The 26655-nt window shown below is 45.5% G+C and overlaps 1 protein-coding gene across 1 annotated transcript in view; it reads left to right on the forward strand.

Moving 5' to 3' along the window:
* The window catches only part of LOC122927753 (src substrate cortactin-like), a 65420-nt gene that overhangs the window by 23358 nt on the left and 15407 nt on the right, over positions 1-26655 (forward strand). The window contains exons 7-10 of the mRNA XM_044279899.1: positions 3260-3315; positions 10276-10330; positions 22112-22222; positions 22551-22606. Of these exons, the coding sequence (XP_044135834.1) occupies positions 3260-3315; positions 10276-10330; positions 22112-22222; positions 22551-22606 (278 nt within the window). The remainder of the gene's footprint in view (positions 1-3259; positions 3316-10275; positions 10331-22111; positions 22223-22550; positions 22607-26655) is intronic.

Here is a 26655-nt window from a genome sequence, read left to right on the forward strand (position 1 = left end):
ATGGGTTAGGATTCAGTGCGGGTGCTATGCGTTCACGTCACGTATTGCACCCGCGCAAAAAACTCGCTTGTGTGAAAGGGGCCTTAGGGTGGGTTCAAATCACGTTTTATGCCGCCGTTTGATGTACCTGTTAGGAAAAAAAGATACAAAAAAGCAGCACACCACATTCTTGTATCCTTTACAGTCCGGTAAAAAAAAAAAAACCGTATACTTTTTTTTTACAATGGTGAAAGGATGCCACTGTATACGTTTTTTGTATGCGTTAAACGGACAGGAAAAACGTGATCTGAGGTTTTTACTAGCTAGCTAGATACTGCTATAATCCACTTGTCTGCCTGTGTACCAACTTCTGCCTGATTCCCGGATTCTGACCCTCTGCTGCCTGATCTATCCCATGCCTGTTCAGCGTACTGATCCTTTGCTGCCTGCCATGACCTTTTCACACGTTCGCACAAACTGCCTGCCCTGAAATCTGCCTGTTACTGACTGAGTTTTGCCTTATCCTTTACTGCTTTGCACTAGTGTCTCTAACTCCATGGGTCAGTAGCCAACCACATGGAAGCTGCTCCAAGAGGTAGCAGCCTGGTGAATTCCCTGCAGTGAAGACCAGATCCTTGTATAGTGGTTAAAGGGTGAAAACCAGGGAACCAGGATAACACCCATAGGTTTAGCCTAAAGCCAAATGTGTTGGTTGGCACGACTGTTACAGTCATTGTCTGTAACACCATTCTTTATTTATGTCAGTGTTCCCTGGAAACACACCAAGTCTGAATCCCATTGAGAACCTGTGGTCATACCTTAAAAAAGGGGATGGCACTGATTAGGCAAGAATGGTTTGCCATCAGTCAGGATTTGAGTGAATCCAAATCAAAATCAGTGCGCTATCCCAGGCGTACCCACCGCTTGATGAATGGAAATATGTTATGATATAGAAAAAATTGATGGCACTCTATTGACTGATGTAGTATGGACAAAATCAAAATAAATATTTCATAGTAAAATAATATTTATTCATATAAAAAATATATTAACAAATCCCTATATAAAATAAAATGGTAAACAGAATCTAAAATCTGAAGATATGGCAATATGACATATATCTCCAATTAACAAATGATTAATAATTAGATGGACATATATAAAATAAAACAATAACATGCAATCAATAGATCTTAAGGTCATGCAGCTCAAAATGGACCTAAAAAATTCAATGGATAGTCAATAGCCCAGGGACCAAAAAAATGGCGTACAAAAAGCGCTGGACTGTCCTGGATAAAAATCTATTGTGGTATTTTGTTCAATCGGATCTGATTGAGTATCAACTCTAAGAAAGGTATCAACTCTAAAGAAAAGAATCTTCTTTGTGTCAAACAACAAGAGTCGATGTTTTATAATAGGGACTGAGTTTTGTTCCCTTAAAGTATATAGTTGTTGTTGACTATAGTTCCATCAGAATGATCTTTATGACAGTTAATTTAAAAATCTTGGTAAGTGACATGTTCTAATAAAAAATACTAAGGTGACATTGCAGGTATATAAGAATGTTCAATTCAATCGCTGTTTAATAGTACGTTACCACTCTTCAGCAGTTGTTTGTTGCCTCATACTAGCGATGTGTTGCTGCAGTCCCGGCTTGTCTCCTTACAGCTGTGCGCTCGGGTGGCGAATCGCGTTCCCCTCCGACAGACCACGCGGCATCCTACGTGGTTCAGAGCAGAGTTGGTTATTGGTCGGTGGTGTAGTAGCAGTCTGTTCCTATGGCACTTGTAAATCAGCTGGTTTTTGGGAACAAGGAGAGTCGGGTAGTAGCAGCCAAACTGTAGAAATAAGCAATGTTGGAATCTTTAGTTGTATATCGCCAGATACGGCTTGTTGGCTATTGTATATTCCCAAACACGTTTCGCAGCACGTGCTCCTTCCTCAGTGGGTATCCAATATATTGGGGATATACAATAGCCAACAAGCCGTATCTGGCGAGATACAACTAAAGATTCCAACATTGCTTATTTCTATAGTTTGGCTGCTACTACCCGACTCTCCTTGTTCACAAAATCCAGCTGATTTACAAGTGCCATAGGAACAGACTGCTACTACACCACCGACCAATAACCCGCTCTGGAACGCCAAGTGGTCTGTCGGAGGGGAACACGATTCGCCACCCGAGCGCACAGCTGTAAGGAGGCAAGCTGGGACTGCAGCAACACATCGCTAGTACGAGACAACAAACAACTGCTGAAGAGTGGTAACGTACTATTAAATAGTGATTGAATTGAACATTCTTATATACCTGCAATGTCACCGTAGTATTTTTTATTAGAACATGTCACTTACCAAGATTTTTAAATGAACTGTCATAAGATCATTCTGATGGAACTATAGTCAACAACAACTATATACTTTAAGGGAACAAAACTCAGTCCCTATTATAAAACATCGACTCTTGTTGTTTGACACAAAGAAGAATCTTTTCTTTAGAGTTGATACCTTTCTTAGAGTTGATACTCAATCAGATCCGATTGGACAAAATACCACAATTGATTTTTATCCAGGACAGTCCAGCGCTTTTTGTACGCCATTTTTTGATCCCTAATACCAACACTTATCACTCTTGTCTGGGCTATTGACTATCCATTTTAATTTTTTAGGTCCATTTTTAGCTGCATGACCATAAGACCTATTGCTTGCATGTTATTGTTTTATTTGATATATGTCCAGCTAATTATTAATCATTTGTTAATTGGAGATAGAGTGGACATATATGTCATATTGCCATATCATCAGTCAGGATTTGGCCCCTTTTCCCCAGGACTGTGTAAATGTATTTGGAAACTTTTCTGCCATGTGCTACTACTATTGCAGTGTACCTGTTTTGTACATTTTACTTGCATCTATGTGGTGTGTTGAAATGTGATAGCTTTTGGAGGTAGGTTTCATCTGGCATACTAGAATGCATCTACTGTAGGATAGGGTAATACAAGATAAAAACTTATGGAGGGCAATTACAGTACATGCAATTTATAAATCCATACTTAAGCAGTGGTGCTGTCATACATTTACAAGCCGTTTCTTTCAATGATCGATATACCATGGTTTCAAGGAACAGATAAAGATTGTGAAGAGCTACAAGCGACAACACCCTAGATAGTACTTGTTTGCTGTGGGAAATTCCATAACCCCACCTATTATCCACCCACCTGTCAACAGTCATGGATGTGTACTTAGCATTGCCATTAATGGTGCTTTATGTCTCTCTACACAGATCACTCCAAAGGTTTTGGAGGACGTTTTGGGGTTCAGACTGACCGTGTGGACAAGGTGATGCAAAATTATTTACAGTTAGGGCGGGCAAGGTCTATGATGATAAGTTATTAACAGAAGGAGGATAGCTGAGGGTAAGACGTTATTAGTGATTAAGGAATAACACATATAAGCAGAAGTAAAAGATAGTTAAAGTAAATGTCATGGAACCATTGGAATTTTTCCCAACATACGGTATATAACCAACTGGAGGCTCTGTCAAATATAATAGCGAACTGTATAGAGGTTTTGCTTAATGATCCTGCATAGAATGGCGTCGTTTTTTCTGCAGTTTATACCGACAGATACCTGCCCAAAAGTTGTGTGAATAGGGTCCTATAGATACATTTGGCATTGCCACTTTCTCAATACTGAACCAAGGGCATAAATGCTGTGTGAACATAATCTTAATTTCATACATTTAAAAAAAAATAACCATGAGGTGCAGTCATTTTGGTGGTCCATTTTGAATTATTCGCTCAGACATTAATAGTAAAAATGTTATTGGTAGAAAAGGATAACAAACTGCACATTGTTTGTGAGATGCTGATACTTTTTCTTATATATTAAAAACTCTGTGACGTGATCACCCAAAATTACATGGAAAAGTGGTCTTTTAGGGCAGTGTTTCCCAACCAGTGTGCCTCCAGCTGTTTCAAAACTATAACTCCCAGCATGCCTGGACAGCATTTGTCTGTGCGGGCATGCTGGGAGTTGTAGTTTTGTAACAGCTGGAGGCACACTGGTTGGGAAACATTGTTTTAGGGGGTGGTCTTCTAAAAAAAAGAAAAAAAGAAAAAACACTAAAGATTAGCACCTAATATATGGCAGGACTGAAAATTCGTAACTGGAAATATATGCAGTTGAGGGTCTTGTCCTGCTGTGGACCAGAAAGTGTGACATCCAGTCTGTGATCACATGACCTCAGCAGTGATATGTCTCTGAGTGGCATGTGACCACAGAGGCTCAGACATGTTTCTCTGGTGCATTTTCCAAAATGCAGCATGTTAGGCCCCTTTCACACAGGCGAGTATTCCGCGCGGGTCCGATGCGTGAGTTGAACGCGTTGCACCCGCACTGAATCCGGACCCATTCATTTCTATGGGGCTGTTCACATGAGCGTTGATTTTCACGCATCACTTATGCGTTGCGTGAAAATCGCAGCATGTTCTATATTCTGCGTTTTTCACGTAACGCAGGCCCAATAGAAATGAATGGGGTTGCGTGAAAATCGCAAGCATCCGCAAGCAAGTGCGGATGCGGTGCGATTTTCACGCATGGTTGCTAGGTGACAGTCTATTCACTGTATTATTTTCCCTTATAACATGGTTATAAGGGAAAATAATAGCATTCTGAATACAGAATGCTGAGTGGGTGATCAATTGAGGGTTAAAAAAATAAAATCAAATTAACTCACCTTCTCCTCTTGATCGCGTAGTTCCCGGTCTCTTCTTTACTTCTTTAATGATGAGCTGTGGGCTAAAGGACCTGTGGTGATGTCAGATCACATGCTCCAATCACATGGTCCATCACCACGGTGATGGACCATGTGATTGGAGCATGTGATCTGACGTCACCACAGGTCCTAGCTGGTAGTTCATCATTAAAGAAGTAAAGAAGAGACCGGGAACTACGCGATCAAGAGGAGAAGGTGAGTTAATTTTTTTTAACCCTCAATTGATCACCTACTAAGCATTCTGTATTCAGAACCATGTTATAAGGGAAAATAATACAATCTTCAGAACATCAATCCCAAGCCCGAACTTCTGTGAAGAATTTCGGATAAGGGTACCAAACATGCGCGATTTTTCTCACGCGCGTGCAAAACACATTACAATGTTTTGCACTTGCGCGTGTTCCCTCAACGCAGCCGCCTCTTATCTGGGCCAAAAATATGACGCCCGTGTGAAAGAGGCCTTAAAGCTTTTGGTGTTTTTTTCCCTTCTCGATAGGGATAGCGTCCAGAAAACAATTTCATTCAGACATAGGCCTCCTGCACAATAACATGTGCGCCCCGTGGCTGTGCTGCGGCCCGTAAAATGCATGAACACCGACCGTGGGGCAGCCGCAGCGGAAAGTAAATGGGTCCGCGATCCTGCCGCGAAAAGATAGGACATGTTCTATCTTTTTGCAGAACGGAAGTACGGGACGAAACCCCACGGAAGCACTCCGTAGTGCTTCTGTAGGGTTTCGTTCCATGCTTTTGTTCCGCACCATTCCGCATCTCTGGATATGCGGACCCGTTGAAGTCGCAAATGTGATCCGCAATACGGCAACGGGACACCTACGTTCATGTGCAGGAGGCCATAGGTTTTGTAAAAAAAAAAAGCCACTGAAAAAACAGACATAAAAACGGCATGCGGTATAAAAAAATTTCAATAAGCAAAAAAGACCAGACTAAAAATTTGTGTGTATTGGTTCCTTAAGGCCTCTTTCACACGGGCGTCATATTTTTGGCCCGCATAAGAGGCAAAACATTGTAATGCGTTTTGCACTCGCGTGAGAAAAATCGCGCATGTTTGGTACCCAAACCTGAACTTCTTCACAGAAGTTCGGGCTTGGGATTGATGTTCTGAAGATTGTATTATTTTCCCTTATAACATGGTTATAAGGGAAAATAATAGCATTCTGAATACAGAATGCATAGTAAACTAGCGCTGGAGGGGTTAAAAAAATAATAATAATTAACTCACCTTCTCCTCTTGATCGCGTAGTTCCCGGTCTCTTCTTTACTAGCTGTGGGCTAAATGACCAGTGGTGACGTCAGATCACATGCTCCAATCACATGGTCCATCACCGTAGTGATGGAGCATGTGATCTGACATCACCACAGGTCCTTTAGCCCACAGCTCATCATTAAAGAAGTAAAGAAGAGACCGGGAACTACGCGATCAAGAGGAGAAGGTGAGTTAATTTTTTTATTTATTTTTAACCCCTCCAGCACTATTAGGCCCCTTTCACACGGGCGAGAATTCCGTGCGGATGCGATGCGTGAGTTGAACGCATTGCACCCGCACTGAATCCGGACCCATTCATTTCTATGGGGCTGTTCACATGAGCAGTGATTTTCACGCATCACTTATGCGTTGGGTGAAAATCGCAGCATGCTCTATATTGTCTGATTTTCACGCGACGCAGGCCCCATAGAAGTGAATGGGAAGCGTGAAAATCGCATAGCATCCGCAAGCAAGTGCGGATGCGGTGCAACTTTCACGCACGGTTGCTACGAGACCCGATCATTATTATTTTCCCTTATAACATGGTTATAAGGGAAAATAATAGCATTCTGAATACAGAATGCATAGTAAAACAGCGCTGGAGGGGTTAAAAAATAATAATAATAATTTAACTCACCTTAGTCCACTTGATCGCGAAGCCCGGCATCTCCTTGTGTCTCCTTTGTTGAATAGGACCTGTGGTGAGCATTAAATACAGGTAAAGGACCTTTGATGACGTCACTCCGGTCATCATGTGATGACCGGAGTGACGTCATCAAAGGTCCTTTACCTGTATTTAATGCTCACCACAGTTCCTATTCAACAAAGGAGACACAAGGAGATGCCGGGCTTCGCGATCAAGTGGACTAAGGTGAGTTAAATTATTATTATTTTTTTTAACCCCTCCAGCGCTGTTTTACTATGCATTCTGTATTCAGAATGCTATTATTTTCCCTTATAACCATGTTATAAGTGAAAATAATACAATCTACAGAACACTGATCCCAAACCCGAACTTCTGTGAAGAAGTTCGGGTACCAAATATGCGCGATTTTTCTCACGCGAGTGCAAAACGCATGACAATGTTTTGCACTCGCGCGGAAAATTCGCTCATTTTCCCGCAACGCACCCGCCTCTTATCCGGGCCAAAAATAAGACGCCCGTGTGAAAGAGGCCTTATACTATGCATTCTGTATTCAGAATGCTATTATTTTCCCTTATAACCATGTTATAAGGGAAAATAATAGCATTCTGAATACAGAATGCTTAGTATAATAGTGCTGGAAGGGTTAAAAATAATAAAAAAAGTTAACTCACCTTCTCCTCTTGTTAGCGTAGATCCCGGTCTGTTCTTTAGCTGTGGACTGAATGACCTGAGGTGATGTCAGATCACATGCTCCAATCACATGGTCCATCACCATGGTGATAGAGCATGTGATCTGACGTCATCAAAGGTCCTTCAGCCACAGCTAAAGAACAGACCGGCCTCTACGCGAACAAGAGGAGAAGGTGAGTTAACTTTTTTATTATTTTTAACCCTTCCAGCACTATTATACTAAGCATTCTGTATTCAGAATGCTATTATTTTCCCTTATAACCATGTTATAAGGGAAAATAATACAGTGAATAGACTGTCACCTAGAACCCATGCGTGAAAATCGCACCGCATCCGCACTTGCTTGCGGATGCATGCGATTTTCACGCAACCCCATTCATTTCTATAGGGCCTGCGTTACGTGAAAAACGCACAAAGAGGAGCATGCTGCGATTTTCACGCAACGCATAAGTGATGCGTGAAAATCACCGCTCGTGTGCACAGCCCCATAGAAATGAATGGGTCAGGATTCAGTGCGGGTGCAATGCGTTCACCGCACGCATCGCACCCGCACGGAAAACTCGCCCGTGTGAAAGGGGCCTAAGGCTGGTTTCACACGGGCGTTGCGGAAAAATGTGCGGGTGCGTTGCGGAAACACCCGCGATTTTTCCGCGCGAGTGCAAAACATTGTAATGCGTTTTGCACTCGCGTGAGAAAAATCGCGCATGTTTGGTACCCAAACCCGAACTTCTTCACAGAAGTTCGGGCTTGGGATTGATGTTCTGAAGATTGTATTATTTTCCCTTATAACATGGTTATAAGGGAAAATAATAGCATTCTGAATACAGAATGCTTAGTATAATAGTGCTGGAAGGGTTAAAAATAATAAAAAAGTTAACTCACCTTATCCCCATGATCGTGTAGATCCCGGTCTGTTCTTTAGCTGTGGCTGAATGACCTTTGGTGATGTCAGATCACATGCTCCAATCACATGGTCCATCACCATGGTGATGGAGCATGTGATCTGACATCACCACAGGTCCTTTAGCCACAGCTAAAGAACAGACCGACCGGGAACTAGGCGATCATGGGGATAAGGTGAGTTAACTTTTTTTTATTTTTTTTAACCCTCCCAGCACTATTATACTAAGCATTCTGTATTCAGAATGCTATTATTTTCCCTTATAACCATGTTATAAGGGAAAATAATACAGTGAATAGACTGTCACCTAGAACCCATGCGTGGAAATCGCACCGCATCCGCACTTGCTTGCGGATGCTTGCGATTTTCACGCAACCCCATTCATTTCTATGGGGCCTGCGTTACGTGAAAAACGCTGAATATAGAACATGCTGCGATTTTCACGCAACGCATAAGTGATGCGTGAAAATCACCGGTCATGTGAACAGCCCCATAGAAATGAATGGGTCAGGATTCAGTGCGGGTGCAATGCGTTCAACTCACGCATCGCACCCGCGCGGAAATCTCGCCCGTGTGAAAGGGGCCTAAGGCCTCTTTCACACGAGCGTGACGGATTAGGTCCGGATGCGTTCAGGGTGCGTTCAGTGAAACTCGCACTATTTTGCAAGCAAGTTTAGTCAGTTTTGTCTGCGATTGCGTTCGGTTGTTCAGCTTTTTCCGTGCGGGTACAATGCGTTTTGATGCGTTTTTCACGCGCGTGACAAAAAACTGAAGGTTTACAAACAACATCTCTTAGCAACCATCAGTGAAAAACGCATCGCACCTGCACTTGCTTGCGGATGCAGTGCGTTTTTTACACAGCCCCATTCACTTCTATGGGGCTAAGACTGAGTGAAAAACGCAGAATATAGAACATGCTGCGATTCTCACGCAACGCAGAACTGATGCGTGAAAAACAACGCTCATGTACACAGACCCATTGAAATAAATGGGTCAGGATTCAGTGCGGGTGCTATGCGTTCATGTCACGCATTGCTCCCGCGCGGAAAACTCGCTCGTGTGAAAGGGGCCTAAGAGATGTTGTTTGTAAACCTTTATTATTTTATCACGCGCGTGAAAAACGCATCAGAATGTATTGCACCCGCACGGAAAAAACTGAACTGAACGCAATCGCAGACAAAACTGACTGAACTTGCTTGCAAAATGGTGTGAGTTTCACTGAACGCATCCTGAACGCACCCTGAACGCACCCTGAACGCATCCGTATCGTTCATGAGAAAGGCCCCTTTCACCCGAGCGTGACGGATTAGGTCCGGATGCGTTCAGTGAAACTCGCACTATTTTGCAAGCAAGTTTAGTCAGTTTTGTCTGCGATTGCGTTCAGTTTTTTCCGCGCGGGTGCAATGCGTTTTGATGCGTTTTTCACGCGCGTGATAAAAAACTGAAGGTTTACAAACAACATCTCTTAGCAACCATCAGTGAAAAACGCATCGCACCCGCACTTGCAATGCGTTTTTCACGCAGCCCCATTCACTTCTATAGGACCAGGGCTGCGTGAAAAACGCAGAATTTAGAACATGCTGCGATTTTCACGCAATGCAGAAATGATGCGTGAAAAACAACGCTCATGTACACAGACCCATTGAAATGAATGGGTCAGGATTCAGTGCGGGTGCTATGCGTTCACGTCACGCATTGCACCCACGCGGAAAACTCGCACCCGCGTGGAAAATTCGCTTGTGTGAAAGGGGCCTTATTGCCGCTCAGCCCTATTGAGATGAATGAGACCAAGTTGCAATACAACACAAACTGTGGACAGGCATCGCACTGTTTTTGGAAGCATGTTTTTCTAATCTTGTATAACCCCATGAGTGTGAAAAAACTCAAGGTCTGGAAGGTTATACTAATAATAATTGGACTGTTAATTGGGTGATAATGCATCTGTCTCGTTGTTTCCTGATGTACAATATGAGATACAACTGTATTCTGGTGCATTTGTCTTCATTCCTGGTTGTGTCTTTCAGTCGGCCTTAGGATTCGAACATAAGGAGCAGTTACAGAAGCATTCATCCCAGCAAGGTTAGTAGCAGAAGGGCAGGAAGAGTGTGGTCACACCGGGCAGAGTTAGAAATTTATACTCACAAATGTATTTTCTTTCCGTGTCCGTTCCGTTTTTTTTTGCAGACCACATGCGGAACCATTCATTTCCATGGGTCCGCAAAAAAACCGAAGTTACTCCGTGTACATTTCGTTTCCGTATGTCCGTATTTCTGTTCCGCAAAAAAATAGAACATGTCCTATTATTGTCCGCATTACGGACAAGGATAGTACCGGTCTATTAGGGGCCAGCTGTTCCACAAAATACGGAATGCACACAGATGTCATCTGTGTTTTATGCGGACCGCAAAATTCATATGGTCGTGTGCATGAGCCCTTAGGCCTCTTTCACACGGGTGAGATTTCTGCGCGGGTGCAATGCGTGAGGTGAACGCATTGCACCCGCACTGAATCTGGACCCATTCAATTCTATGGGGCTGTGCACATGAGCAGTGATTTTCAAGCATCACTTGTGCGTTGCGTGAAAATCGCAGCATGCTCTATATTGTGTGTTTTTCACGCAACGCAGGCTCCATAGAAGTGAATAGGGCTGCGTGAAAATCGCAAGCAAGTGCGTATGCGGTGCGATTTTCACGCATGGTTGCTAGGAGATGATCGGGATGGGGACCCGATCATTATTATTTTCCCTTATAACATGGTTATAAGGGAAAATAATAGCATTCTTAATACAGAATACTTTGTAAAATAGGGCTGGAGGGGTTAAAAAAATAAAAAATTATTTAACTCAATGACCTTAATCCACTTGTTCGTGCAGCCCGGCTTCTCTTCTGTCTTCTTCTTTGCTGTCCAGGAGGAAAACGACCTGTGGTGACGTCACTGCGCTCATCACATGGTCCGTCACATGATCCATCATGTGACAGACCATGTGATGAGCGCAGTGACGTCACCACAGGTCCTTTTCCTCAAAGAAAAAAGAAAGAAGAGAAGCCGGGCTGCGCGAAAAAGTGGATGAGGTGAGTTAAATTATTTTTACGTTTTTTTAACCCCTCCATCACTATTTTACTAAGCATTCTGTATTAAGAATGCTATTATTTTCCCTTCTAACAATGTTAGAAGGGAAAATAATAAAATCTACAGAACACCTGACCCAAACCCGAACTTCTGTGAAGCGTTTTGCACTTGCGGGGAAAAAAATAAAAATCACACATTTTCCTGCAACGCACCTGCATCTGTTCCCGCATGTCACCCGCAACACCTGTGTGAATCCAGCCTTAGGAAAACCTGGAAGAAGCAATTCCTTTTACCTTGAAAATTGATAAACGAGACATAGATGCAAAGAGTTCAGAAGTGATCAGTGGGATCACTTAAAGGGGTTGGCCACTCTGGAAGGCTACTTTCACAATAGCGTTTTTTGCGGATCAGTCATGGATCTGCAGAAAACGCTTCCGTTACAATAATACAACCGCATGCATCCGTTATTAACGGATCCGGTTGTATTATGTCTTCTATAGCCATGACGGATCCTTTGTGTCAGAGAAAACTGATCCGTCCCCATTGACTTACATTGTGTGCCAGGACGTTTGGCTCCGCACCAGAGCGGAATGGAGAATCAGAGGCAAACTGATGCATTCTGAGCGGATCTTTTTCCATTCAGAGTGCATTAGGGCAAATCTAATCCGTTTTGGACCGCTTGTGATAGCCCTGAACGGATCTCACAAACAGAAAGCCAAAACGCCAGTGTGAAAGTAGCCTTAGCACTTATTAAATCTATAAAGAAAGTAGGGAGATATTACACTCACTAATATATCTTCTTAAGCAGATGTGACTGGTTTCCTTGCTATTGGAAGCCACGCCCCCTCCTGTCCTGCTCTCACCACGCCCCCTCTGGCCTGCTCTCACCACACACCCCTCTCCTGCTCTCACCACACCTCCTCCTGTCCTGCTCTAACCACGCCCTATCCTGTCCTGCTCTCACCACGCCCCCTCCTGTCCTGCTCTCACCACGCCCCCTCCTGTCCTGCTCTCACCACGCCCCCTCCTGTCCTGCTCTCACCACGCCCCCTCCTGTCCTGCTCTCACCACGCCCCCTCCTGTCCTGCTCTCACCACGCCCCCTCCTGTCCTGCTCTCTCCACGCCCCCTCCTGTCCTGCTCTCTCCACGCCCCCTCCTGTCCTGCTTTCACCACGCCCCCTCCTGTCCTGCTTTCACCACGCCCTCCCCTGTCCTGCTTTCACCACGCCCCCTCCTGTCCTGCTCTTACCACGACCCCTCCTGTCCTGCTTTCACCACGACCCCTCCTGTCCTGCTCTCACTACCAGGGCCATCTTTAACAAGGGGCAAAAGGGGCAGCTGCCCCGGGCCCAGTTGCTCCTGGAGGGCCCAAGGCAGCTGCTTCTTGAGCCCTGCTAGCCACTGCCCCGGGTGTCAGGCTGTCAGCTACCCAGGGGGTGCTGCCATGGCAATGCCTGCCGGCACTCCAGGCAGCGTACTGTGAGAGCTGTGATTCTCTAGGACCTTAGATGACATCATCACCATGTGACCAGCAATCTAGCAATATTACTGGTCACATGGCTATGAGGTCATCAAGGTCCTTTCTACCAGGAGTGTTGCTGTAAAAGTTTGCCTTAACTGTGGAGCTTTTTTGTGAAGATTACATCAGAAAAAGGTGACAGGGGCTGTTATGCTAATATACTGTAAACTACTGTATAGTCGGGTGCTGTATAGTGTGGGGGGCTGTATACTGTGGGGGCCTGTATACTGTGGGGGGCTGTATACTGTGGGTGCTGTATATTGTGGAGTGCTATACTGCTGTACTGTATAGTGTGGGGGGCTGTATTCTGTGGGTGCTGTATATTGTGGAGTGCTATACTGCTGTACTGTATACTGTGGGGGGCTGTATACTGTATACTGTGGGTGCTGTATATTATGGAGTGCTATACTGCTGTACTGTATAGTGTGGGGGGCTGTATACTGTATACTGTGGGTGCTGTATATTGTGGAGTGCTATACTGCTGTACTGTATAGTGTGGGGGGGCTGTATAGTGTGGGGGCTGTATCGTGTATAGTTTGGGGTGCTGTATACAGTGAGGTGCTATACTGCTTTACTGTATACTGTGAGGTGTTGTATACTGTGGGGTGCTGTATACTGTGGGCTGCTCTACTGCTCTACTATATACTGTGGGGTACTGCATAGTGTGTGGTGCTATACTGCATACTGTGTGGCGCTATATACTATAGGGTGCTATACTGCATACTGTGGATTGCTGTATACTATAGGGTGCTATACTGCATACTGTGGGGTGCTGGGGTGCACTGTAACACTAGGGTGAGCCGAGCCCTGGTCTCCTTCCTGCAGAGCGGTGCCCACTTCTAGCCTGAGCCCAGCTGCCCAGAGCACTGATCCTGAGCCGCTGGAGTCTTCAGAACTGGAAGTATTTACAGTCATTCACTGTACTCTACCAGATGTGTGGATTTTTTATGTGTGTGTTGTGGTGGAGGGCGTGATTGCCTGCTAAGGTGTGGGAAGGCAGGATCCAGGGGGCCCAAGTAAATTTTTGCCCAGGGTCCAATCAATATTAAAGACGTCCCTGCCAGCCACGCCCCCTCCTGTCCTGCTCTCACCACGCCCCCTCCTGTCCTGCTCTCACCACGCCCCCCCATGTCCTGCTCTCACCACGCCCCCCCCCATTTCCTGCTCTCACCACACCCCCCCATGTCCTGCTCTCACCACGCCCCCTCCTGTCCTGCTCTCACCATGCTCCCCATGTCCTGCTCTCACCACACCCCCTCCTGTCCTGCTCTCACCACGCCCCCCCATGTCCTGCTCTCACCACGCCCCCTCCTGTCCTGCTCTCACCATGCCCCCCCATGTCCTGCTCTCACCACGCCCCCTCCTGTCCTGCTCTCACCACGCCCCCCCATGTCCTGCTCTCACCACGTCCCCTCCTGTCCCACTCTCACCACGCCCCTCCTGTCCTGCTCTCACCACGCCCCCTCCTGTCCTGCTCTCACCACGCCCCCTCCCTGTCCTGCTCTCACCACGCCCCCTCCCTGTCCTGCTCTCACCACGCCCCCTCCCTGTCCTGCTCTCACCACGCCCCCTCCTGTCCTGCTCTCACCACGACCCCCCCCCCCCCCTCTTGCTCTCACAGCTGCCTGTCTTGTCCATCCCTGCAGGTGCCATGGAAGAGCTACCTTATCCATGAAGGAGTGTGCTGCTGTCTGGGTCCTAAAGCACCCTGCTTGTATCAGAGGTGCTTTCCTTCTGTGACCGGCACTCCTGTGCAGGGCTGGAGGGGCTTAGCAGGGACACTTGTTAAAAGCTGAAATAAAGAAACTTTTGCAGGAGGAAGGGAGACTGAGGGGAAGCTGTAATGGCTGATGCAGAGCTCACTGTCTGCAGACTCTGCCCCCTCTGTCTCTCCTGTACTGAGAGGATCCTGCCAACATGTGAGGATGTAGCAGAGCCAGGGAAGCGCTGTGGACCACAAACTGTGATTAATCCAAGTGTCTGTCCGGTTTATGGCCCCTCTGCTCTGTGATCTTATCACAGACATGATATTACAGCCAGACCAACAGTTCAGGAGCTTTAACCCCTTGTGAGCTGCCAGTATGGCTGAGGTCAGTGATATCAGAAGCAGTCACTGGTCTCACCATCTATAAATGTGTGCCCTCTCCTTCCTGCACTCTGTATATGGTGATATGTGACACCCCCATACAGTGATATGTGACCCCCCCCCCCCCCCCACTGTACACTGTATATACTGATGTGTGCCCTCTCCTTCCTGCACTCTGTATATGGTGATATGTGACACCCCCCATACAGTGATATGTGACCCCCCCCCCCCCCACTGTACACTGTATATACTGATGTGTGCCCTCTCCTTCCTGCACTCTGTATATGGTGATATGTGACCCCCACCACTGTATATAGAGATCCGTGACCCCCTGTACACTGTGTACAGTGATCCGTGCTAAGTAGCCCTTGCGTGCCGCCAGAAGTCCGCTCCGGCCCTATTCACTTTAGTGGGGACAGGTTGGAGATCTGGCTGCAGCACAGCAAACATGCTGAGAGGCGGCCGGACAAAAAAACGCAGCGTGCTGGGCATAAGTGAATGTGAATGGGGCTGGAGCGGACTTCCGGCGGCACACGTGGGCTATCGTTAGCACGGATCCAGCAGGGGGACAGCCTGCCAGACCCTGCTAACGCTAGTGTGAAAGTAGCCTTAGTCATGTGATGATAGACAGGAGGCTCCTCTCTATGTGAGAAGATCGATTTGTACAAATTTATTCATCAGAGTTCTTGTGCAACAAAGGGCTGTCCCCCCGCTCAACAGCCCCCTCCTCCGGCAGTCCGTGCACCTAAACCGAAATCTATGACAGCTCAGAGCTGCCGTGGATTTCTGGCTTCATTTGAGTAAGAAAAATGGCGAAAATTAACATAAATTTGTTGGGGCGACTGGTCACGTCCCCTCCTTGCCATTGTCACGCCCCTTTTTCTAAAACCCCTTAAGGACCCATGGCGTACATGTACGTCATCTCTGGCCGTGACTTAAGGACCAGAGAAGTACATGTACCTCATGGTGATTGAGCGGGTGCAGGAGCTGCGCCCGCCCGATCAGCGGCAGTGGTCCAGCAGTCACTGATAGCTGTTGCTGGCACATTAACCCCTGCACAGCCGTGGTCAGCGCTGACCGCGGCACCTGCAATGTCCGTGCAGGGAGGAAGCAGCCATCGGGTCCCCGCGCTGCTGTGACGGGGACCCAATGTCATGGAAGGCAGCATGATGCCTTCCTTAGGTTTTGTAGCTCCCTTCCGTGACAGTCTGTGAGATCCAGCCCCCTGGATCTCATAGGCAGGAAGGCTGTAAGTGTATTACAGTGAATAATACACTTACAGCCAATGCATGACAATATAGAAGTATTGTCATGCATTGTAAAGGGGACCAGACCCCCATAAGTTGAAGTCCCAGAGTGGGACAAAAAATAAAATGGAAATAAAAAAGTTAAAAAAATAAAGTTTTCCCCAAACAATATGAAAAGTTTCACGTAAAAAAAATAATAATATATATATTCTTTTGCCGAACTAAAGGGGGAAAAAAATGTATAAAATAGGGAAAAAAAGAAGACACACTGTATTAGGCCCCTTGCAGACGAGCATGTCCGGATTAGGTCCAGATACGCTGCATCTGCGATCAGGACACATTGTGCGAGTAGGTACGCAATTGCTGTCAGTCTTGACTGTGATTGCGTTCCGATGCTTAGTTTTTATCGCGCGGGTGCAATGCGTTTTTCGTACTGTGGTACCCAGACCCAAACCCGGACTTCTTCACTGAAGTTCGGGTTTGTGTTAACTCACCTCATCCTGTTGTTCGCGCAGCCGGCATCTTCCTCTTTCAGGACCTGCAAAAGGACCTTTGATGACGTAATCGTGTGGTGAGCGCGATAAGGTGGTGAACGTGGTGAGTGCAATGACGTCACCGAAGGTCCTTTTCCAGACAGGTCCTGCAAGAAGAAGAAGAAAGAAGATGAGCCCGGCTGCGCGATCAAGTGGATGAGGTGAGCTCCATTTTTTAACCCCACAATGGACCTTTTACTTAGCATTCTGAATAAAAGAATGCTATTATTTTCCATTATAACCATGTTATAATGGAAAATAATAAAGTAAATGGGGTCCCGGCTAGCTCATCCCTCGTCTCCTTAGCAACCATGCGTCAAAATCGCATTGCATCTGCACTTGCTTGCGAATGCTTGCGATTTTCACGCATCCCCATTCTTTTCTATGGGGCCTGCGTTGCGTGAAAAATGAAGAATATAGAACATGCTGCGATTTTCACACAACGCACAAGTGATGCGTGAAAATCACCACTCATCTGGACAGCCCCATTGAAGTGTGAAAGTAGCCTGAGCGGATCCGTCCAGACTTTTACATTGAAAGTCAATGGGGGACGGATCCGTTTGAAGATTGAGCCATAGTGTGTCATCTTCAAACGGATCCGTTCCCATTGACTTACATTGTAAGTCTGGACGGATCCGCACGCCTCCGCATGGCCAGGCGGACACCCGAACGCTGCAAGCAGCGTTCAGGTGTCCGCCTGCTGAGCGGAGCGGAGGCTGAACGCCGCCAGACTGATGCATTCTGAGCGGATCCGCGTCCACTCAGAATGCATTAGTGCTGGACGGATGCGTTCGGGGCCGCTTGTGAGAGCCTTCAAACGGAGCTCACAAGCGGACACCCGAACGCTAGTGTGAAAGTAGCCTTAGATATCGCCGCGTCCATATCGACCAGCTCTATAAAACTATCACATGACCTAACCCCTCAGGTAAACCCTGTAAAAAAATATATATATAAAAACTGTGCTAAATTAACAATTTTTTGTCACCTTGCATCACTAAAAGTGCAACACCAAGCGATCAAAAAGGCATATACCCCCCAAAATAGTACCAATTTAACCGTCGCCTCTTTCTGTAAAGATGACCCCCTACCTGAGACAATCGCCCAAAAAATAAAAAAAATATGGCGCAGAATATGGAGACACTAAAACATAATATTTTTTTTTTTTTAAATGCTGTTATTGTGTAAAACTTAAAGGGTTTCTACCACTTGGATTTGACATAATTAGGTGTCAGACACTAGCGCTCCGCTAGTGTCTGCTCTGCCAAACTATCCTGCTATAATAGATTTTGGGGCAGCCGTTTACCTAAAAAAAGAACTTTTATTAATATGCTAATGACCCTCTAGGTGCTATGGGGGCGTCATTAGCACCTAGAGGATCGGTCTACCTTCTCAAGATGCCGCCGCTCAGCGCCTCCCTCCAGCCCGCCCATCTGCTTCGGAATGCATCAAACGGACGACTTCACGCGCATGCGCCGTGCGCGGCTGTATTCGGCGCATGCGCAGTGAATGTCCGACCGCTTCCCTGCTCAGATATCTCCACTGCGCCTGCCTCACAAAAAGTGTAATATAGAGCAACCAAAAATCATATGTACTGTGTTTCCTTGAAAATAAGCCCTACCCCGATAATAAGCCCTAGCGCTATTTTTTGGAGTAGGCTTTAAATATGAGCCCTACTCCAAAAATAAGCCCTAGATACAGCCGTATTTTTTTTATATAAAGGGAAGGTGGGGGAAATGTGCGGGCTGCAGCAGCTCAGGAGCGCTCACTAATGGCTCATGAGCTGCCATGAAACTGTGGGCGGGAGGGCAGCGCAGGCTTCAGTGAATTAGCCTTCAGTGAAGCCACCAGCCCGCGCATACTAACGGGAACTAAGCAGCACCTGACGGGTGGGCAGGCGGCTTCACTAAATGCTAAATTAGGCTGGCAGCTCGCGCTTCCCTTCACTTTCACATTGGGCAGGCTGGTGGCTTCTCTGTATGCCCTGTACTGCTGCCAGCCTGCACATTTTTACTTACATGAAGGAGGCAGCAGGAGGATCTCCTCTCTGCTGCCTGGAGGAGCTCCCTACATCTCTCCCGTGCCATATCTGCTCTCCCTGGTGTCGTAGATTGCTGCTTAGATCCCTTGGGTAAGGACAGCTCAGGGGCAATATACGGTACCAGAAAAAATGTGTCGCAAATATGACAACAACCCCCCTCATCCATAGGAATGCACCCATGTACCGCAGTATATGGGTGCATTCCTATGGATGAGGGGGGTTATAGTCATATTTAATATAAACACTGTCCAGCGACTGTTCTGTAATTGGCATGTGTCTATATAAAATATGTTCATGGAGTCAAAATAAGCTCTACCCCAATAATAAACCCTAAGGCCCCTTTCACACGGGCGAGATTTCCACGCGGGTGCAATGTGTGAGGTGAACGCATTGCACCCGCACTGGATCCGGACCCATTCATTTCTATAGGGCTGTGCAGATGAGCGGTGATTTTCATGCATCACTTGTACTTTGCGTGAAAATCGCAGCATGCTTCTCTTTGAGCGTTTTCCACGCAACGCAGGCCCCATAGAAGTAAATGGGGCTGCATGAAAATCGCAAGCATCCGCAAGCAAGTGCGGATGCGGTGTGATTTTCACGCATGGTTGCTAGGAAACGATCGGGATGGAGACCCGATCATTAATATTTTCCCTTATAACATGGTTACAGAATACAGAATGCATAGTACAAAAGGGCTGGAGAGGTTAAAAAATATAAAAAAAAATAATTTAACTCACCTTAATCCACTTGTTCGCTCAGCCCAGCTTCTCTTCTGTCTTCATTTTTGCTGTGCACAGGAAAAGGACCTGTGGTGACGTCACTACGCTCATCACATGGTCCGTCACATGATCCATCACCATGGTAAAAGATCATGTGATGGACCATGTGATGAGCGCAGTGACATCATCAACAGTCCTATTCGTCAAAGAAGAAGACAGAAGAGAAGCCGGGCTGCACGAACAAGTGGATTAAGGCGAGTTAAATTTTTTTTAAATTTTTTTTTACCCCTTCAGCCCTATTGTACTAAGCATTCTGTATTAAGAATGCTATTATTCTCCCTTATAACCATGTTATAAGGGAAAATGATACAATCTACACAATACCGAACCCAAACCCGAACTTCTGTGAAGAAGTCCGGGTTCGGGTCTGGGTACCAAACATGCCGATTTTTCTCACGCGCATGCAAAACGCATTACTATGTTTTGCACTCGAGCTGTAAAATCGTGCATTTTCCCGCAACGCACCCGCATCTTATCCGGGCCAAAAACATGACGCCCGTGTGAAAGAGGCCTAACCCTTTTTCAGAGAACAAAATAATATAAGACCCTGTCTTATTTTCGAAGAGACACGGTAGTACCAATAAAACTGTCACCTTATCCTGTAGTTTCCAAAATGGGGTCACTTTTTTGGAGTTTCTATTCTAGCGGTGCATCAGGGGGTCTTCAAATGTGACATGGCAGCTTAAAATTATCCCAGTGAAATCTGCTTTCCAAAAACCATATGGCGTTCCTTTCCATCTGTGCCCTGCCATGTGCCCGTACAGCAGTTTACGACCACATATAGGGTGTTTCTGTAAACTACAGAATCAGGGCAATAAATATGGAGTTTTGTTTGGCTTTGTTAGCGGGGGGGAAAAAATGATTAAAATGGAAAATCTGCCCAAAAAGTGAAATTCGGAAATTTCATCTCCATTTTCCATTAATTCTTGTGGAACACCTAAAGGGTTAGCAAAGTTTGTAAAATCAGTTTTGAATACCTTGAGGGGTGTAGTTTCTAAAATGGGGTCATTTTTGGGTGGTTTCTATTACGTAAGCCTCACAAAGTGACTTCAGACCTAAACTGGTCCTTAAAAAATGGGTTTTGGAAAATGTCAGAAAAATTTCAAGATTTGCTTCTAAACTTCTAAGCCTTCTAATGTCCCCCAAAAAATTAAATGGCATTCACAAAATGATCGAAACATGTAGTAGACATATGGGGAATGTAAAGTAATAACTATTTTTGGAGGTATTACTATCTATTATAAAAGTAGAGAAATTGAAATTAGCAAATTTTTCAACATTTTTGGTAAATTTGGTATCTTTTTTATTTATTTTTACCACTGTCATGAAGTACAATACGTGACGAGAAAACAATCTCAGAATAGCCTGGATAAGTAAAAGCGTTTTAAAGTTATCACTACATGTCAGATTTGCAAAAAATGGCCTGGGCAGGAAGGTGAAATATGGCAGGGTTCTTAAGGGGTTTAAAGGGAACCTGTCACCAGGATTTTGTGTATAGAGCTGAGGACATGGGTTGCTAGATGGCCGCTAGCACATCCGCAATACCCAGTCCCCATAGCTCTGTGTGCTTTTATTGTGTAAAAAAAAAAACGATTTGATACATATGCAAAATAACCTGAGATGAGTCCTGTCCCTGACTCCTCTCACATACAGGACTCATCTCAGGTTAATTTGCATATGTATCAAATCGGTTTTTTTTTACACAATAAAAGCACACAAAGCTATGGGGACTGGGTATTGCGGATGTGCTAGCGGCCATCTAGCAACCTATGTCCTCAGCTCTATACACAAAATCCCAGTGACAGGTTCCCTTTAAGGCACAGTTAAAAAGTCGCAAACACATAGTTTGCAAGTTTTTAACGCCACTTTTCAGAAAGGAAAATGATAAATCTCCCCCTCTATTCATTCTGTTCATGGCTTAAATCCACTGGTGCAACTAGAAATGACTGGGCCCTACAGCAAGTTTATGAACAGGGCCCCCTCCCTTCCCCCAGTTTCATATATATGATACATTATATTCCTGTGTGCTGCTGAGACTGGGGCGGACTTCCTATTGCTAGGTCTGTACAGCAGTTATTCACTGATGACTGAGTTACTGATATTATCTGAGGGGCTCTTGTCTCTATGGAAACACAGGTGGGCGGGGATGTCATGTGACTGCTCCTCTGAACATGCTTGCTGCAGTGCATGCTGGGATTTTACTTTCACTTTACAGCTGCTCCGCCCACACAGCCGGTCTGAGGAGCTCCTCAGGGGAACATGTCATGGTGAACAGGTTAGAGAAATGATATATAGCCAGCACATGTCATGTCTTGGGCACTTTGGATTTTTGATACTTTGGGTGACCAACCCCTTTAAGGAATAGGGAAGGACATTTACTACAACATCCCGGTATACTGCACAATGATTTGTACTCTATAATGTTACCCCCACATTTTATTATAACTGCTCCATCAGTGGTGACTTTTTTGCATGTATTGTAACAAGGCCTCAATCATGTTCTTATTCTAGTTTTTCCAGTTTTATTTTATATTGGAAAACGATAAATGTTAGTCATTATTTAATATTGTTTCCTTTTGTCTCATCAGATCACTCTATAGGATTTGGGGGGAAATTTGGGGTACAAAAAGATAGACAAGATAAATCCGCTCATACCTGGAGTCACAAAGAACAAGTACAGCTTCATGAATCTCAGACAGGTAACATTTCCCATACCTTTCTTTTTATTTCCAAATTCGCACAAATATTATCCCAAACCTGGTCATATTCTGGCACAATGATCTAATTTCAGGCACATGAGACACAAAACTGCATCCAGTAGTCAATAGGTGACACACACTGTTTTCTGGTGACTCAGGAAGGCCATGCTGTGCCCAATACCTTTTCACCCATCGTTATATTATGTACCCAGTCCCTGGAGGAAAAGTCATGTATATTATGTCTAGGACAAGATGAAGCAGTAGCGCCTAGATATATTATGTTACCGTATTTATATTCCTGAATCACTAAATTATTTTCATTATACAGACTATGCAAAAGGATTTGGAGGTCGTTATGGTGTGCAGACTGACCGTGTGGACAAGGTAAGAGAGTGATATCGCACAAAATCTACATATCTTATAAAGTTTGTGAGGGTATTGCTTACCTGATTTCTCTGGGCATGTTTATACAGTCAAGTCACATTATTATGGCCACCAGCTAATATCCAGAGGAACCGCCACGTGCAGCGCGGACAGCAGCTAGATGGGCTGGGAGTGACTCAGTAAGGTCCTGGTAGGTTGTCACAGGTATCTGGAGCCATGCTGACAGCAGTGCATCCCACAGCTGCTGGAGGGCATGTTGGGGAGGATCTATAAAGCAAACACAACGATCATGGTGGTCCCATAGATGCTCAGTTGTCTACAAGTCTGGGGAATTAGGGGGCAAGGGTAGTACTTGGAAGTCTCTGTCATGCTCTTCCAACCAATGTTGGACATTTCTAGCCATGTGACGGATTTTCGCAGGTCGCATTGTCTTACTGGAAGATCCCATCTGCGCTAGGGAAGACAATCATCATGTACGGGTGTACGTGATCTGCAAAGATGGATTCATACCCTAATTGTTTGAGAGTGCCTGGTTGCTGGGTATTTATCCTCTGATGTTTCTCACCTGACAGTCCAACGTCCAATTTTTAGATGAAGCAGAAAAAGTCACCCATCGGAGAAGGCGACCATTGGCAATCAGCAGAGGTGCAATTCCAGTACTCTGCAAAAATTGAAGCCTTTTCTGCCAATGCAACTTTGTTAGCAGAGGTTCAGTGACCATCCATCTGCTTCTGAGCCCTACACGCAATAGGGTCGCTGAACTGTTGTTTTAGACCAGGGATGCTCAACCTGCAGCCCTCCAGCCGTTGCAAAACTACAACTCCCAGCATGCTATAATAGCTGTAGGCTGTCCAGGCATGTTGGGAGTTGTAGTTTTGCAACAGTTGGAGGGCCGCAGGTTGAGCATCCCTGTTTTAGATACATGTCTGATAGCCCCCTGGTTCATTTTGGCGGTAAGCTGCTCCACTATAGCGTGTCACAGGGGCGTTGCCAGGGTCTCAAAAGATACAGGGCCCAAGCCCCAATGAATATGGCCCAATTCACCCCCCCTCCCCGCACACACCGCATTTTGCTGTACTTGCTATACAGCAGCACATACCTGTCACATCCAGGGCCTCCCAGGTGATGTCTCCTCCGATGTAGTTCTGGGGACCGAGGAGACCAGTTTCTCAAGTTTAGAAAAAGGAATGCTCTCCCATTCTTGTCTAATACAGGTCTCTAACTGTTCAATCGTCTTGGGCCTTCTTTGTTGCACCTTCCTCTTTATGATGCGCCAAATGTTCTCTATAGGTGAAAGCTCTGGACTGCAGACTGGCCATTTCAGTACCCGGATCCTTCTCCTACGCAGCCATGATGTTGTGATTGATGCAGAATGTGGTCTGGCATTATCTTGTTGAAAAATGCAGGGTCTTCCCTGAAAGAGATGATGTCCGGATGGGAGCACATGTTGTTCTAGAACCTGAATATATTTTTCTGCATTGATGGTGCCTTTCCAGACATGCAAGCTGCCCATGCCACACGCACTCATGCAACCCCATACCATCAGAGATGCAGGCTTCTGAACTGAGTGTTGATAACAACTTGGGTTGTCCTTGTCCTCTTTGGCCCGTATGACATGGCGTCACAGATTTCTAAAAAGAACTTCGAATCGTGACTCGTCTGACCACAGAACAGTCTTCCATTTTGCCACACTCCATTTTAAATGATCCCTGGCCCAGTGAAAACGCCTGAGCTTGTGGATCTTGCTTAGAAATGGCTTCTTCTTTGCACTGTAGAGTTTCAGCTGGCAACGGCGGATGGCACGGTGGATTGTGTTCACTGACAATGGTTTCTGGAAGTATTCCTAAGCCCATTCTGTGATTTCCTTTACAGTAGCATTCCTGTTTGAGGTGCAGTGGATCACGGGCATCCAGTATGGTTTTATGGCCTTGACCCTTACGCACAGAGATTGTTCCAGATTCTCGGAATCTTCGGATGATGTTATGCACAGTTGATGGTGATAGATGCAAAGTCTTTGCAATTTTTCGCTGGGTAACACCTTTCTGATATTGCTCCACTATCTTTCTGCGCAACATTGTGGGAATTGGTGATCCTCTACCCATCTTGGCTTCTGAGAGACACTGCCACTCTGAGAAGCTCTTTTTATACCCAATCATGTTGCCAATTGACCTAATTAGTGTTAATTGGTCTTCCAGCTCTTCGTTATGCTCAAATTTACTTTTTCCAGCCTCTTATTGCTACTTGTCCCAACTTTTTTGGGATTTGTTGACACCGTGAAAATTTGAATCAACGTATTTTTCCTTTAAAATGATACATTTACTTGGAATAAACGTTTGATCTGTCATCTACGTTCTATTACAAATAAAATATTGACATTTGCCATCTCCACATCATTGCATTCAGTTTTTATTCACAATTTGTTTAGTGTCCTAACTTTTTGGGAATCCGGTTTGTAGTAATAAAGCCCCCCATAGTGCTCTTAGTAGAAATAAGGCGGATCTATTAGTCCCTCCCATAGAGCCCCCAAGAGTAATAGGAGCGCCTAATGTCCCCTGTATTTATAATACAGTGCCCCAGTATTTATACTGCTCCCCTACTGTTATAATGCTCACCCTGAAGTGCACAGTTCCATGTAAATAACATCCCTCCCTTCAGCCCTAACATACAGTACCAGTTAAATAATCACAACTCCCACCATTGCTCTGCCTCTTCCTTCACTTACCTCTCCTCATGTAGCAGACATCACCACACCTTCTTCCCCCAGGACTTCTCCTCTGCACTGCCATCCTCTCCTGCACTGGTCACATGATGGTGACATCATCACAGGACCTTCTCAACCACTGCCTGTTTTAGTGGTCACACCTTCAGCTCTTTAAGTGCATTAGATTCAATTGTATTGTTGTTCTGAGGTCAGCAGGAAGGACATTCGGGGCCTGGGAAAAAACATCAGGTGCCCTTGCCCTGAATTTTTTAACCTAGCAACACAGCCATGTGGGTCTACCCCTGTGCACCTTTGAAGTGGACATTCACCTGTCACATCAATGGTACGTGGTGCTCCACAGTTCCCACTTCACTTGCAGTGGTGCCATTTGTCCACTTGCTATACACTGTCACCACAGCAGCACCTGAACAGTTTACAAACTGCACAGTTTCAGGAATTCTGCCACCCTTAGTCCAAAAGCCAATAATCACCCCTTCTTTTGCAACGCTGAGAAATTGCCCCTTTTACCCATGAGAGAAACGAGGGATGTGTGTGCAGACAGCCCATCACACACCTTATATACCCACCTACAGCTCACCACATGTGACTTCCTTCATGAACTATGAGCTGCCAATGATGAAAGTAGGAAATTATTATTATTTATTATTAAAGCGCCATTTATTCCATAGCTCTGTACATATGAAAAGGGGTATACATACAGTACATAATACAGTCAATTGCACTAAGCATAAACAAGACAAGTTACAAACTGGTACAGAAGGAGAGAGGGCCCTACCCGTGAGGGCTTACAATCTACATGGTATGGGAGAAGGACACAGTTGGTGAGGGTGAAGCGCTAGTCATGGCGGTATAGAGGCAGCAGGGTAACTGGTTGTAGGCTTGTCTGAAGAGGTGGGTTTTTATGTTTCTTTTGAAGGATTCTACTGTAGGTAAGAGTCTGATACAGTATGTTGGGGTAGCGAGTTCCAGAGAATGGGGGATGCACGGGAGAAATCTTGGAGGTGATTGTGAGAAGAGGTGATAAGAGGATAGGAGAGAAGGAGGTCTTGTGAGGATCGGAGATTGTGTGTGAGGATGTATCGGGAAAGTAGCTCAGAGATGTAGGGAGGGGACAGGTTGTGGACAGCCTTGTATGTATTTGTTAGTATTTTGAACTGAATTCGTTGGGCAATGGGGAGCCAGTGAAGGGATTGGCAGAGGGGAGAGGCACCGGAGTAACAGGGTGAGAGGTCGATCAGTGGTGCAGCAGAGTTGAGGATAGATTGGAGGGGTGCGAGAGTGTTAAATGGAAGGCCACAGAGGAGAATGTTGCAGTAGTCTAGGTGGG

Source organism: Bufo gargarizans, chromosome 2 (assembly GCF_014858855.1).
Source record: "Bufo gargarizans isolate SCDJY-AF-19 chromosome 2, ASM1485885v1, whole genome shotgun sequence".
NCBI classification, from domain to species: Eukaryota; Metazoa; Chordata; class Amphibia; order Anura; family Bufonidae; genus Bufo; species Bufo gargarizans.